Genomic DNA, 14,935 nt, shown 5'->3' on the forward strand with positions numbered 1-14,935 from the left:
AAAAATACCAACAGTAATGTGGTTAAATACTAGATCGAAAAAAGTGAGCGGGTTTCAAAAAATGTTGATTACAATATAAATCATACGTAATTTTAAAATATTTTTGCGTCTTTATAAAGCCCGATCCCAAAAAACGACTAAAACTTAAAAGAAAATTTTTAATGAGTTTTAATAAAAGATTATAGTAAATTAATAGGACTCCACTTTGTTATTCCTCTTGCAATAATTAATTCTTAAAGATTCTTCAAGAATTTTAAGCTAGTTGTGCAAAGTCCAGTAGGAAACATATAGCAGCCTGGCAACACTGATGGAAGTGAGAAAAATACCAAAAGCAGGACTCACCAATTCCGATTGTTCGCCGGTGGGCAACTTATCTGCACGCGAACGGTCATACCGTTTGGCTGACAAAAGAAAACAAATCAATTCGCACAAAAAACATTGCCAAAAAGGTAAATGGCGGGCACTTCGTCGCCGAGTGATAGTTCTATAGTGTTGATAAGGTTTTACAAACAATTCCAGTGACATTGGTTAACAAAGGGCAAGGCCATCCTTGCACGGTATGCATATATGTGCGCAGATATATGTATATATGTAACAGGGAATAACCGATAAGAGCGTCGCAGCTGCTGATTGATAGCCCTCCGCCAAGTGGACTTTGTTTTTGATAATTGTGGGTGGTGATGCGATCGCGGATCGTGAATTGATAGCCATAAAGACACACCACGTCACGCCACCCCACACACACACACACGTGGGCCAGCTGAGTATATATACGTATATAAGCATACATACACACTTGCGCAAGAACTCTTTTTGTTGCATTTAAGACATATATGTAAGGCATATTATGTATATATAGTATATATACTATATGGTGAGCGATCGAAAAAGTGAACCAATTTAGTGCAAGCAGTTCAACAATCAACGCCGGGGTCACCAATTGAGTGCAACAAAAATACAATCAGCTTGATTCAGTAAATTTTTAATTTACTTAACTTTTTGTTCTCTATATATAAAGTGCAATTTTCATCTGCTCAAAAACATCTCTTGGCAGCCTTTCTATGTATAATGTATTATTTAATCTTTAGGAAGACAGGGTTTACCCTTGAACCTTTGTTATCGTTTCGTTTCGTTTCATTTATTATGACACAACTTTAGTGGGTTCCATAACTTTCGTTAATTTATTCAGTCACGGATTAATTTTACGTGTATGAATATTATTAACGTCTTAGTATCACTATTGTAGGTAATTTTGTGCTTAGTTAACTATCACAATAAAACCTTATATAGATAGGTCTTGCACAATATTGTAATTGTATTGTATTGTACGGCTAAGCAAACATTTTTGCAATTTAAAATTAGCACTGTTCCATTAACCTTTAATGCAAGTGATTAAGGGCACCACAACTCTAGTCCTAAATACATAGTTTAAAAAAGAAATTCGTAAACATAAAGTAGGCACTCCTAATCCTTTTTATAAAATATTAAAAGTATACCTATTAATTACTTTTAAAAACTTCGAAATCCTACAAAAATGATTTGATAATAATTATATTATAGTCTCATATATTTTTCTACGACAACGACAGGTTTTAACGTACGCTTTTCCCACAAAGTTCAAAAGTTGAGCGAGTTTTTTTACACACCATAAAAACGGTTGTTAAAAATTTAGGGGTTTTCGAAACGGTTCCATATACTAAAAGTAGCACTTAAATAGCTTTATTCCGTTTTCATGCTATTTGCACACCTTTTTCCCCTTTGGAATAGACCTGCTAATTTTAAAGTTTGTTTACTTTCGCGAGCTTCCACTGTGAAGTATCTGCGATTTGCCCTATAATGACTATCCGTCGGTAGACCGGACTTTGTCCACAGCGGCTATTGCTATTTCCGAGGGAGAAGTCATCGATTGGCCAAGACTGATTAGATTCCTCCTTCGGCAGCGGGTTTAGCAAAAGCTATAGCCGATATCTGGTGAATATCTCTGCGGCTCGGTGGTTGCCCCAGTCCATTGCCAGCTGGTGGTGCAGGTGGTTGCCTTTCCGCTTCTCAGGCTTTCTTTTAACTTAGCCGCGTGATTTTGGCCCAAGAAAACTCAACTCGAGTGAGTGCCGGTAATAACCGGGGTGTTTCATCCGGGGGGCCATAAAGTTTGGGGGGGTTTACGAGCACTACCGCAGGGGAAACAACCTACAATTAAAGTTTTGATTACGTAAAGACTGCAGTTTTATTGGTTAAGCAATCTCTCTAATTGCAGATCAAAATGGTGTCGCTGGAGAAGCTGAAACAATTGAGACTGATCCACCTGTGCATCGCGCTCACCTTCTTCACCAGTGGGCTGTGCATCAACTTTATCCAGCTGCTGATGCACGTTTTCATCAAGCCCATAGACAAGCGCCTCTTCCGCAAGTTGATGTACTATGCCTGCTATTCGCTCTACTCCCGTGAGTATATCCTAATTGAATTCAAGAGAACATTCCCTAAGTAAACAATATAATCTTTATAGAACTGATCTTCGTGGCCGACTGGTATGCCGGCAGCAAGATGACCGTCTACATGGACAAAGATGACTTTGAGAAACATGCTGGCAAGGAGCATGTGCTCCTGATCATGAATCACAAGTACGAGATCGATTGGCTCAACGGCTGGATGATCTGCGACAAGTTGGGCGTCCTGGGCAACTGCAAGGCCTACGCCAAGAAGGCCATCCGCTATGTGCCCATCATCGGCTGGGGCTGGTGGCTGGCCGAGTTCGTCTTCCTCAACCGTAACTTCGACCAGGACAAGACCATCATCACTGAGCAGCTCAAGGTGGTCTACTCCTATCCCGATCCCACCTGGCTTCTGCTCAACGCCGAGGGCACCCGTTTCACGCCCGCCAAGCACGAGGCATCCGTAAAGTTCGCCCAGGAAAGGGGCATGCCGGTCCTGAAGCACCACTTGATCCCACGCACCAAGGGATTCACCGCCAGCTTGGCACCCATTCGTGGCCTTTGTCCCGTCATCTACGACATTAATCTAGCGTACAGACCTGCGGACAAGGTGAATATTACAAACCCATCTAACAAGTTCTATGAGTTACACCCTTCTAAAACCTCTTGAGTATATATACTCGCAGTTATATAACTCAATATTGTGGCATTACTTTATTAATGAAACACTTTGCATAGCCCACTTATAAAGTTTCGATAAGGGTTATCAGCCTATTCGATAATGCCGTTCTGATTGCTTTAGTCCAATCTAATCTCTCACTTTTACTTGGATTATCTTGTTGCTCAAGCAAACGAACTGACTTCAGTGCCACTTTAAAAAGTCATGTTTCTCTATGCGATACCGATAGGTTTAAATTTATAACATTTGAAGGTTAACATAAATGTCAGTCGGGGGATTTACTTTATTATATTGCCACTTTGCCTACATAGCAACGTTCATTTTGAATACAAATAACTTTTCCATCTAATAATAGCTTGTACTTCACATATTGCAGTTTATTACGGGCTTTAATAATAGTAGCCAGTTCGGTGGTTATAGGTTGTTATAAAGATGTGGAGGAAATGTATGATCGTAAAAATATCAAGCGGTTCCCTTTATCTTTTGATAAAGTGATTTCAAGTTGGCAAACACAAACTAATCAAGTGTTTAATTATATTTTAAGGTCCCTGCCACAATGCTGAGCCTGCTGCATGGAAAGGGCGTGGAACCCTACCTGCTGATGAGGCGTATTCCCCTTGAGCAGGTGCCCGAGGACGAGAAGGAGGCCGCCGCCTGGCTGCAGAACCTGTTCGTGGAGAAGGACAAGATCATCGATAGCTTCCTGGAGACGGGCAGCTTCTTCAAGACATCCGGCGTGAAGGAGGTTCCTGCATACGTGAACAAACCCCGGCTGTGTTCGCTGGTGAATTTCGCCTGTTGGGCGACATTCTCGCTTTTCTGCATTTTCTACTACTTGATCACTTCCCTGTTGGCGGCCAACTGGACGGCCTTCATCTCTGCTCTTTCTGTGCTGGGACTTTGTAAGTTGATTTTCTAAGATTTCAGGGGATATCACATTGGAATCAATATAATATCATCATTTACATACTCAAATGGAAAATAGGGCATTTAAAATTAATGGTATCTAATTATATAGGACCTTTAAAATGTGCACCTCATATTACAAAAGATCTACACATTTAAAAGATACTTTTTCTTCTCAAGCTTTAATTATATTAAAACAATTTTAGAAAAGAGCTAGGCAACCTTTCAATGTGATATCCCCTACCTCTCTCTATGTTCTATATTTTTCTAAATATTTTTTCTGAATTTCAGTTTACTGGCTAATGGGACAGGCCATCAACAAGACGCAGATTAGCAAGGGATCCAGCTACGGATCGTCCAAGTCGAGCACAAAATAACTTTCGATTTCGCATTTAGTTCCGATTGTTTGTCGAACTCAATTATCTACAAGTGACGTTGTAAAAGGCAGTCCTCTCACAAATCTCTCTGCTAAACGGATCAATTCGCGATTCCACCCCAGACGATATAAAGTGTTTTTGAACAGAAGTGCATGTTTTTTGTCTAAGTTTATAGTTACAAGGTAACTCCCGCACACTGGAGCCATCAATTTGCGTACATAGTTGGTAGTTGTACACCTAAGTGGAAATTTAATTGTTTGATCAATTGTATTTGGTGAGCATTGCAATAATTAAATTAAATAGTACGTGAAAATTTTATTGTCTTTGATAAGGGAAAGCAGTGCGCTGATAAGGGGGTCCAACAGCTGATACGCGTGGGAGAGCAAGCAGTGCAGCTACGGAATGGCCTTAACGGAAAATACTAACTTTTTATTGGTTTTTTTTTTAAGAATTGTTAAAACTAAATTATAAAAAATTAGTTTAAATACGAAAACAAAAGGTATATATTCTCAACACTATCACTATAAAGTTTATAGTTTAAGCACACATTTCTCAAAAGTCAACTGTTATACGCACATATGAAAACGTGTGCAGAGAACATAAAACTATTCTTCACATAGCATACGACATCAATTAAATTTGTACTTATCAGCATGCTTAACTCTTTCTATATACATATATACGAACACACGCGCAGCATAAAGAGATAAGCAGGCCGCCTGGTTTCCTATAACTGATAACAGGTGATTAAAAGTGTTAGTTATAGGTTTCTGGGGTGTACTATCGACGCAGATCCATATCACTAGGGGCCCGGACGACTAGAAGAGTCAATTTCATTCAGTCGACGTCTACTGGTTGGCAGAACAACTTGCAACTTCCTGGCCTCCAATTTGTCAAGATCCCAAAAAGATAGGTGAGTGACATTGTGTTGGTGCAAACAGTATTGTATCGACATGTGAACCCAAGGAACCCATAATATATTACCTAAATAAATAAGGTTCTATTAGAATTGTTGTCATACTGAAGACATATGTCATACATGCATATTTAAGACTTTATCTTAACGTGTTATCAATTAATCTATGAATCCAAAAGTTTCCACTATACCACTTTAAATTTCGTTAAAAACTTTTTAACAACAAATTTAGAAATCATGGTGAAAATTAAATCTATTTTTACTTATCGCAAATTAAAGTAAATTTCGTAATATAAGACATATAAAAGTAAGAGTTGTGTAATTATTTTACAAAAACCTATTATCAGTGGGAATTCCCAATTCATAAGGTATGGTAAGATAACAAAAACAGTGTTTTAGTTTATTGGTGATCCCATAAAAAGTGCTTACTGTACCGCTACAGTGTGCTTTGCAAGTGTGTGTTTACGGGTCTTTAATATCAGCAGAACAATATGTTCATGACACATTGGGAGCAAAGTTTGAGTGCCGGCCATAATTAAGTCGATATCGCGCGCTGGACATATTTATTAACTGCATTGCAGAACATGAATTTCGATGTGTGGTTACGTAAAGTTAGCCTAATTTATTGATTTTATTGGCAATCTTTATTTTTAGCATAGTATGTCGCATCTCAGGGGATTGGGGCGACTACTAATCGCCGTGACCTTCTTCACGTGCGGATTCTTCGTCAACATTGGACAGCTTTTGCTGATCATTCTTGTGAGACCCTTCGACAAGCGACTCTCTAGGAGTCTTATGAACTACCTCCTTTACTCTTTCTACAGCAGTAAGTATAACAAATATAAAATATATCATTAAAAAAAATGTTTTGGTTTTTGACACATTTCCGGAGAGAAAAGTTCTTGAAAAGTTTATTATGATATGTTTATGTCGTTCTTTCATTATAATTAGCAAATTTGGGTTAGTTTCAATGTTTTTCTACTATATTCCGATTATTACATTTAAAGTCTTCTAATAAGATACTTTAACCATTATTAAAACCTGAAATTGACTTTTGAAACCAGTATAATAAAAATGATATACCGAAATCAGGAATTTTATAAAGATTTTAATTTATTTTTAAAATGTTCTCCCTTAGTCCTAGTCTGTGTGGCGGAATGGTATGCAGGCAGCAAACTGCGGGTCTACATCGATCCCGAGGACGAGAAACAGTTCTTTGGCAAGGAGCACGGACTGTTGCTGATGAATCACACATACGAGATTGACTGGCTTACCGCTTGGATGATCACCGACAAGCTGGGAGTTCTGGGTGGAGCCAAGGCGTACGCCAAGAAGATGCTACGCTACGTGCCCGTCGTGGGATGGGTCTGGTGGATGGCCGAATTCATCTTCCTCGACCGCAACTTTGAGAAGGACAAGATAGTGATCAAGAGTCAGCTTACGGAGGTGTTTTCCCATCCGGATCCGGTGTGGCTGTTACTAAATGCTGAGGGCACTCGCTTCACGGCCGCCAAGCACGAGTTGTCCGTGAAGTTTGCCCAGGAACGAGGTCTTCCCGTGCTCAAGCACCACTTAGTTCCGCGCACCAAGGGATTCACCACCAGTCTTCCAACCATGCGAGGCATCTGTCCTGCCATCTACGACATCAACCTGGCCTTCAAGAAGAATGCTGAGGTAAGAACCTTACATTTTTTCGAGCTAGAAAGAATAAGATCTTTCAAAAATACCACTGCATAATCCAAAATAATAATGTAATAATGCAGAAAATAGTTCAATTTAAACATTCTAAGGGATAATCAAAGTCCTAACCAACTTTATATTGCCAATATTTATTGTTGATATGTATTATATCTTATAGCCCAGACCCACCATGCTGTCCCAGTTGAATGGTGAGCCCGTGGAGCCCTACATGTACATTCGTCGATTGCCACTGGACAAGGTTCCAGATGGGGAAAAGGAGGCCGCTGCCTTCATGCTGGACTTCTTTGCGGAAAAGGACAAGATCATCGACAGTTTCCATGAAACCGGTAGCTTCTTCAAGAATTCTGGAGTCAAGGAGGTTCCCGAGAAGATCTACAAGCCGCGTCTGGCCTCCCTGCTAAACTTTTTGGGTTGGGCCACTGTCTCGATCCTTTGTATTTTGCACTATTTGGCCACCTCACTGGTTGCAGGCAACTGGATTGGCTTCATCACCGTCTTGTCCATCTTGGGAGGATGTAAGTTGAGAAAATGTACTTTAGAGGAACCTAACATCATTTGGTATACTTTATTTTCAGTCTATGGCCTCATGGAATGCTCTGTTAATGCTTCCAGAATCAGCAAGGCCTCTGCTTATGGAGCTACTGCTAAGAAATAGATTTTAATACCAGAGTTTTGTAAACTTAGTGACGTTATTTGATGAGTTGTAATCATTACTCGACTGCAAAATCCTAGAAATATAATATACATTGAGTCAAATGTACAAAAAAATTCAAGTAAACTGAATAACGTTATATTTTTTATGAGTTGTGTAAGCCTTATAAGCAGTAATTGCTTATAAGCATGAGTATTTTCTGCGTTGTAAATAAGTCATATAGTTTTAATCAGATGATTGCTTGGTAACGCAATTGGAAATACAGGAGGCTACAGCACCAGTCAATTTTTTAGCATTAAAGATTATTCCTTTAAAGCTACATAAATTATATGGAAAAGTTATTGTTTTTTATAAAATAATCTAAGAGTATTGGCAATAAAATTGATTTATATCTACTTTGAGTTCCGACTGAGAGAAACTTATATTAAAATTTGCGAATTTCGGATTATAAAAAACCATACGAAGATAAGCCAGAGGATAATTCAATTAAATTTAATAGTTTTCAAAAATTAATATAAATTAAAATTTAATTTTTTGTTCTTTAAGATAAAACCTTTCAAATATGATAGGTTAACCGAAAACGATAACTGCTCATCGCAATCAGCTGAGCACATCTAGTGTGACCCTTTGCGCAAGCAGTTCAAAAACAATTGGCCAATTTTCACTCAGCCGAATTCAGAATTTTGTGTGTTTGAACGTAAGCAAACCGTCAGTAAAAAAGAGAGATAAAAGATTTCAGAAAAGAGAGAGCGTGAGCGAGAGAGCAGCCGCCGGGAAAGAGGTGGAAAACATCGATATTGGCTATCCAAACATCGATTGCCAATGCTTTGAAAACATCGATGTTAACATCGAGTCATCGATGTTTCTACCGCCTGCGGTCATACTGATTGCAACTTCCAATTTTTTACAAAAAAATCCAATGAAAATTAAAAAACATCTTTTCGTACCTTTAATGCAATAATATGTGCATTTTGAAGGTGAGTCAGTGCAGCGCCAGTGTCGAGAATCGCTTTCAAGCGACTTTCTATAGAATCTGCCGAGCAGAGTGAAAAGTGAAACGTAACGAGAAAAAACTTTGGGAGAGAGTTTTTGTGGAGTTCGGTGATTTTCCTGGGGAATATCTGGCCTTTGGGGACTGCCCAGAGGAGTGTAGCCCTAGTTCGTGAGGGTGGAGCACCCAAAGAATTCAGATCGCATAGGATACTAACCGAAATTCTCTTTGTTCGCGTCTTAAAAGAAAGCGGATGGCTGATGACGTTGAAAGCGAGTTACGTTTGGGTTCTGCGAATAAAATGGTTGGATTACCCGTGTGCCAGTGTGTGTGGGGGGCCTTTGAAAGGGGCTAAAACGATCCTACGAGTGCGTATACCCCGAAAAAGTTCTCCAGGAAGTGCAATTTGGCCATATATGTATGTTATATATACATACAGATATACTTGCATGCGTGTACAAATGCCCCCGCACACCAACACCAGATGGCGAGGGTGTGTGAGTGAGCGGGTGTGCGTGTGTGTGTGCCAGCGACAGCTGACGTTGGGGGTACTGCAAGAAGAAGAAGGAAAAGACGAAAGCGAAACTTTTTACTGTGCCACTTTTCGATCGGTGGAAAATAACTCCACCTTGACTCACGTCACTTACATCTTTACTTCACTTTTGTAATACCGAAAAATATTTGGGCCAAAAATAATTTCTCCAATATTTACCGTTCCATAGATACGATCATTCTTTGGTGAACCTATTTTATAAGAACCCCCATCTTAGGCATATATTTGATCATTCTAATTAAGATCAATTTTATAGAATACCTTGTCCTTAATTTGTAGGTCCCAAAACATAAATAAAACCTGATCAAATAAATTCTTTGTAATATCCCATCCCTCAAGAGTACATTGTACATTATCTCTATTTAATACCAAATATAAATAGTTATTATTTAAACATTCATGTTAAATAACTTGTTATAAACTCTTTAGCAAGTATACCAAAACCCAGATAAGTAAAACATGTTACAAGTGCCACAGAAAAGTTCTATATAATTCTATCTATATATAATTCTATAATATATAATTCTAATCCGTAAACATAGATGTTTGAGTTTTATTTTCACAAGACTATTACTCTGAAATAGTAATTATTTGTGGTCCCTGGTTTTTATAATGTTAAGTCTTTTTCGATTAGGAATTACACGACTATTAGACCGATATATGATCAATAGATTATATCTCCAAGCTGCTTTTATTTCATTAAAGTGTATTCCAAACTTCTGCACACGTAACTGATATTCTTTTCCTGTTGGCTTAATCATCTTAATTGGTTGTTATTCACAGCATGCCGATTCAGGCTCCCTCATGGACAGATTTTCTGAACTGTCCCATCTGCTGCAATGAATTCGCGGCCAGCCAGCGGTGCCCGGTCAGTCTGGGCTGCGGGCACACCATCTGCAAGCTATGCCTGACGACCCTCTACAACCGGCAGTGTCCCTTCGATCAGGTGAGTCCATATCCACTATCATAAACTTCTCCAAACTTATATGCCCATTTACAGACCGTGATTGTCAGCGAGATCGACAATCTGCCCGTTAACCATGCTCTGCTCCAGTTGGTTAAAGACTCGGAGCTCCTGGAGCTGGGACCACCACCGCCCAGTGTCCAGAAGCTGGAACCGGAGCATCTGAAGTGCTATCAACTGGGTCAGCGGTGCATCGAGGAGCTGGCCTTGCATCTGAAGTCCTTCCTCAACCTAAACGGAAATGGCAATCTCCTAACTCGACCCATGCAACGGAAACTGGTTACCCTGGTCAACTGCCAGCTAATGGAGGAGGAGGGACGAGTGAGGGCACTCCGGGCAGCCAGATCCCTGGGCGAGCGCACAGTCACCGAGCTGATTCTGCAGCATCAGAATCCCCAGCAGTTGAGCTCAAATCTGTGGGCGGCGGTACGGACTAGAGGATGTCAGTTCCTTGGACCAGCCATGCAGGAGGAAGTGCTCAAACTGGTGCTACTCGCTTTGGAGGAGGGGTCTGCGCTATCGCGCAAAGTGCTGGTCATGTTCGTGGTGCAGCGACTGGAACCGCAATTTCCACAGGCCTCCAAGACAAGTATTGGACATGTGGTGCAGTTGCTATACCGTGCCAGCTGCTTCAAGGTGTCCAAAAGGGAGGCGGACTCATCGCTGATGCAGCTCAAGGAGGAATTCCGCACTTATGACGCTTTGCGCCGCGAACACGATGCCCAGATCGTTCAGATAGCCACCGAGGCGGGTCTGCGGATAGCACCGGAACAATGGTCTTCCCTGCTGTACGGAGATGTGATGCACAAGAGCCACATGCAGAGCATCATCGACAAGCTGCAGACACCCAGCTCCTTTGCCCAATCAGTCCAGGAACTGGTCATCGCCTTGCAGCGGACTAGTGATCCCGCAAAGCTGGCCAGTCTGCATCACCACCTCAAGTACCTGGCCAACATCGATCCCTGTGCGGAGGTAGCACCCTGGCCGGATTTGGCTGAAGCCCTAGATGCAGTCCGTCATTCGGTTGTGGGATTGGTGAACTTCCTTCAGCACCATGGCGTTCGCAAGGCCCAGGATGGAATCAGTGGCGGTGGCAGTGGTGGAACGGCCAATAGCAATCCCAAGTACAAGATCAGCCTGTGCAGGGACTTAAATGTACGGAGGGTGTGTCCCAGAGGTGCTAGCTGCACTTTTGCCCACTCCCAAGAGGAGGTCGAGCGTTACCGGGCCCGAAATCGCGGTAAACATATAAAGACACCACTAACGCTGCAGGGACCGCCAGCCATGGGCGGTGGAGCCATCAAGAAGCCCCTAGGAGAGCAGGACGGTCCGGCTTTGGGAGTGGGCGTGCCACCCATGTTGCCCATGTCGCCCATGCATTTCATGGGATCCCCCAGGGGTTATCTGGAGCCCAGTTTGGGTCTATCGCCAGGAGGAGGACTTCCACCGCAGCAGCCTCCACCGCCGCTGCTCCATCCATCGCATCACAGTCCCATTGCACGACTCATAGTTCCCAACCGTTATGATCCTCGCTTCAGCGGCTATGGCGTTGGTCAGCCGAGGAATCCTTCGCCCAGGGATTATCAAACCAATCCGGGAGCGCCACAGCAACGCAATGCCAACCCACCGAATTTCAGTGTGAACAGCAATATGCACAAGGGCTATATGATGCCCGGCGGCGGGGGGGACGTCTTCCATTTGGGCAACCCCTGGGAACAAACCTACCTGGCTCAGCAGCAGCAACTTCCTCCACAGCATCCCCAGCAGCAGCAGCAGCCACCGTCCAGCAAGCCGAATCCCAACCGACCGTTGTCGATTTTAGCCGCAACAGCTGATACCTCATTTTATGAAAAGAAACCGCCGAATAGTGTTAACATAGATCTGGACAGAGTCCCAGAGTCCGATGTGGATGCAGTGCCTCTGTTCCGGCGATCCAACAATAACAACCACAACAACAACAATAGCAGTTCCCACAACAACAACAACAACAATAGCAATCATGGCTCATCGCTGCTCTTCTGGAATAATACGGGCAAAGAGTCGGCGAACTTTGTGAGATCAGATTCCATATTGGATGATGATGCGTCCACATTCGATGTGCCCACCGGCTCCTCCATGCTGAGTCGCTACGGTCCTATCTGTCCCAAGAGCAGCACGAACAGCAGCTGGAACAACTGGCTGCTGGATAACGACAGTGATCTGGGATATGGTGGCTACAAGAGCGACAGGAACGATAACTTCAATGCCAACAAGGTAGGTGGGGTGGGTTGGGCTTTAATTGCCCCAATAAACGGGGGTGCGATTATTTACTACTTTATCTTTTTATGTAATCTACTTTATTGTTCATGGGTTCGGTAACAAGCACACCCTAGGTTCTTGTAGATAAACGACTTATTTGGGGTTTTTGGCGATTCATTGCATATTATGTTCAGTTCTTTAATCTTTTCTATGCATTATCTTTCCGTAAACAGCAGCAACAGCCGATGTGGGGCAGAAAGCCACAGTTAATGTCAGAGGACAGCTTCGAGGGCGGCATCGACAGCGGTATGATGCAGCAGCTGGAGAAGAACCTGGTGGACATCGTCGATCCCGATGACAGTGGGATCAAGGTGGACTAGGGGCTACCAACCGGCTCACTCAGCCAGAGGATATTTCTATATAGGTGTTTATATAGATCGTTTGGGTGGGAAGAGAATATGTATAATGCAATCATTTTACACATCGTTAGAGGTTTGTACCGCACAGTTCAAACTTTGGAAGAATTTCAAATGTAATTGTAGTTAAAACTGATCCGACCGATCCGTTATTGGATCGGAGCCAAAACAAAACATCAATTGGGTTGGGTACCGTCTATTAGAATCTATTAAATAATTGTCTAATTAGTTCATTGTTCAAATTTTGTGGAAATGTGTTTAATCATGTTCGTGTTATGTTTCAAATTCGGGGATTGTGTCTAGCAAATGAAAAACTAAAAGCAAACAAAAATAAACTCAATTTAGATCGTAAAAATTTGTGTGTAGCCTAGAATTCAGCTCAGACGCGTAGATCAGCTATAAATACGATCCGTAGGAATTTCCCAAAAAGGTGATCGCGAATGATGAGGTATGCAAACGCTTGTTGAGATCAGGCAACATCCAGATTTGTATAGCAGCAAAGGTTTTAAAGCAATTTTTTGTCATATTTAATAGAAACTGTGCACTAATTAACTGAATCATGATCACAAGACTTTGATATCTATGTAAAACTCAAATTCTTATCCAAAACAGTCTGTTTAGCATCCTCCCCCCTGATTATTTGTGATCAAGTTTTGATTGATTGTGTAACGCTGTAAACATAGATATAAACATATATATTTTTTTTAATTATTAACTATTTCAAAACGCTATTTTTATATATACAAAAATGAGCAGGGCTGAAAGGACCTGTGAATCCCTTCGCTCTCAAAACACAATCACACACATACACTAACACGCATACACATTGAGCCACAGGACACGAACGATCATTTGTATGTGTGTGAAATGAATGTTTATATTTCTTAAAGAAATTTTAATAACGCTATTGTGCGATGTTGTTAACTATTGTACTATATATTATTAAATTTATTGAAAATAAATTAAAATCACGTCCCCTTCTCCAATTTTGTAAACTGTGAGAAAATTAAAGCACAGAAAATGTGACGAACAGAAAGTTTGAATGTCAGTCAGGGCTTTGAGAACATTTACACATACCTACTCTATGCAAATATAAATTTATATTTATATCTAGATACTAACCAATTTGTGCGCTCTATTATTAATATTATATATTAATGTCAGTTGAGCCCGCGTTTTTCTTTCAAGACTATGTACATCATTTTGATTTGAAGAGAAAATGAAAGATTTTGTAACTTGTATTTGTTAAGCGATGAAATCAGGAACCTTATATATAACTGCGCTTGATCATAGAAGAATATAACATATATATCTTTACAAATATATTTATTGTTAACGAGTTTCGATGCCGTGTGTGTAGTAGAATCCATGTAAAAATATATTCCCCGCCCGCGGGGAGTATGTGTTCAGTTGTGAGCTAGTTAAAATTGATCGAAGCAATTTTAAAACAAAAAAAACATACATTTAAATGTATTTTCCTATTACTCAGAAACTAAAGCATTCAATGTATAGAAGCGAATCGAGGGAGGTAGTTGAGAATTCTTCAATCTATTTGTCTCCTTTGAAATGTGAAAAGGAAGAAGGCTGGGTGGAGAGGCGACTAACTGCGTACTTAAGTTCCGATTACGATCTAGACACAGATTCAGATCCAGATTTAGCGTTCTCCGCCCGTCCTTTGGCTGTGGTGAAGTTTTTTTTTATAGCTTAAACCCAATGGGTTCAGTTCATAATAACGTATTTGTTGAGTTGAGTTTTGTAACTTTATAATTTACAATCAGTCCAGCAACCCGCCAAATCCCCCAAAACTTCAAAAACTGACCGAGGCTCTTTTTTATTCAGATCGTGCCGAGCAATTCACACATACACACAGACATTTTCTATTTACACACACTTATTTAAATGCATATATATATATATTTATCTATATGTTAATTAAATGTATTTTTGGTATTATCACTCAATGTTTCTATCCTAAGCAAATTTCGAGTTCTGTTAATCAAAGTGGAAAAAATATGCAACAAAAAAAATTATTTATTTTATTTACCAATAAATTTTCACAAAACTTTTAGTTGTTTCGGTTTTATCTCTACCATTATTTTAAGTTCAAGATGAA

The 14,935-nt window shown here is 40.6% G+C and overlaps 3 protein-coding genes across 7 annotated transcripts; all 3 read left to right on the top strand.

The window, feature by feature from the left end:
- Window positions 1-321: 321 nt before the first annotated feature.
- On the top strand, window positions 322-4,706 carry LOC119553352 (1-acyl-sn-glycerol-3-phosphate acyltransferase gamma). 4 transcript variants are annotated; one of them, XM_037863690.1, is made up of 5 exons: window positions 322-449; window positions 2,255-2,441; window positions 2,504-3,039; window positions 3,653-4,010; window positions 4,306-4,706. In XM_037863690.1, exons 2-5 carry the CDS (start codon window positions 2,261-2,263, stop codon window positions 4,389-4,391), a joined length of 1,161 nt encoding a protein of 386 aa, XP_037719618.1. In that variant the 5' UTR covers window positions 322-449; window positions 2,255-2,260; the 3' UTR covers window positions 4,392-4,706. The 4 variants fall into 4 exon arrangements, with proteins under 4 accessions (XP_037719618.1, XP_037719620.1, XP_037719621.1 ...); XM_037863692.1 differs by having other exon boundaries at window positions 441-557; XM_037863693.1 differs by lacking the exon at window positions 322-449 and adding an exon at window positions 1,970-2,101.
- A 475-nt stretch (window positions 4,707-5,181) lies between these two features.
- LOC119553353 (1-acyl-sn-glycerol-3-phosphate acyltransferase gamma) lies at window positions 5,182-7,808 on the top strand. The gene is made up of 5 exons (XM_037863695.1): window positions 5,182-5,304; window positions 5,962-6,133; window positions 6,446-6,981; window positions 7,166-7,523; window positions 7,584-7,808. Exons 2-5 carry the CDS (start codon window positions 5,968-5,970, stop codon window positions 7,661-7,663), a joined length of 1,140 nt encoding a protein of 379 aa, XP_037719623.1. The 5' UTR covers window positions 5,182-5,304; window positions 5,962-5,967; the 3' UTR covers window positions 7,664-7,808.
- Window positions 7,809-8,502: 694 nt separating this feature from the next.
- LOC119552752 (roquin-1) lies at window positions 8,503-14,890 on the top strand. Of its 2 annotated transcripts, none has more exons than XM_037862539.1 (4): window positions 8,503-8,637; window positions 9,988-10,150; window positions 10,205-12,421; window positions 12,640-14,890. In XM_037862539.1, the coding sequence occupies exons 2-4, from the start codon at window positions 9,989-9,991 to the stop codon at window positions 12,784-12,786; spliced, it is 2,526 nt and encodes an 841-aa protein (XP_037718467.1). In that variant the 5' UTR covers window positions 8,503-8,637; window position 9,988; the 3' UTR covers window positions 12,787-14,890. The 2 variants fall into 2 exon arrangements, with proteins under 2 accessions (XP_037718467.1, XP_037718468.1); XM_037862540.1 differs by having other exon boundaries at window positions 12,643-14,890.
- Window positions 14,891-14,935: the final 45 nt, after the last annotated feature.

This window comes from Drosophila subpulchrella, chromosome 3L, assembly GCF_014743375.2.
Source record: "Drosophila subpulchrella strain 33 F10 #4 breed RU33 chromosome 3L, RU_Dsub_v1.1 Primary Assembly, whole genome shotgun sequence".
Lineage (NCBI taxonomy): Eukaryota > Metazoa > Arthropoda > Insecta > Diptera > Drosophilidae > Drosophila > Drosophila subpulchrella.

Bases quoted from the DNA above. Each gene is read 5' to 3' on its own strand.
- LOC119553352 (XM_037863690.1), top strand. From the start codon at position 2,261: ATGGTGTCGCTGGAGAAGCTGAAACAATTGAGACTGATCCACCTGTGC. The intron at 2,442-2,503 runs GTGAGTATATCC...TAATCTTTATAG, and splicing joins CTGCTATTCGCTCTACTCCC to AACTGATCTTCGTGGCCGAC. The intron at 3,040-3,652 runs GTGAATATTACA...TTATATTTTAAG, and splicing joins CGTACAGACCTGCGGACAAG to GTCCCTGCCACAATGCTGAG.
- LOC119553353 (XM_037863695.1), top strand. From the start codon at position 5,968: ATGTCGCATCTCAGGGGATTGGGGCGACTACTAATCGCCGTGACCTTC. The intron at 6,134-6,445 runs GTAAGTATAACA...GTTCTCCCTTAG, and splicing joins CCTTTACTCTTTCTACAGCA to TCCTAGTCTGTGTGGCGGAA. The intron at 7,524-7,583 runs GTAAGTTGAGAA...CTTTATTTTCAG, and splicing joins CTTGTCCATCTTGGGAGGAT to TCTATGGCCTCATGGAATGC.
- LOC119552752 (XM_037862539.1), top strand. From the start codon at position 9,989: ATGCCGATTCAGGCTCCCTCATGGACAGATTTTCTGAACTGTCCCATC. The intron at 10,151-10,204 runs GTGAGTCCATAT...GCCCATTTACAG, and splicing joins GGCAGTGTCCCTTCGATCAG to ACCGTGATTGTCAGCGAGAT. The intron at 12,422-12,639 runs GTAGGTGGGGTG...TTCCGTAAACAG, and splicing joins ATAACTTCAATGCCAACAAG to CAGCAACAGCCGATGTGGGG.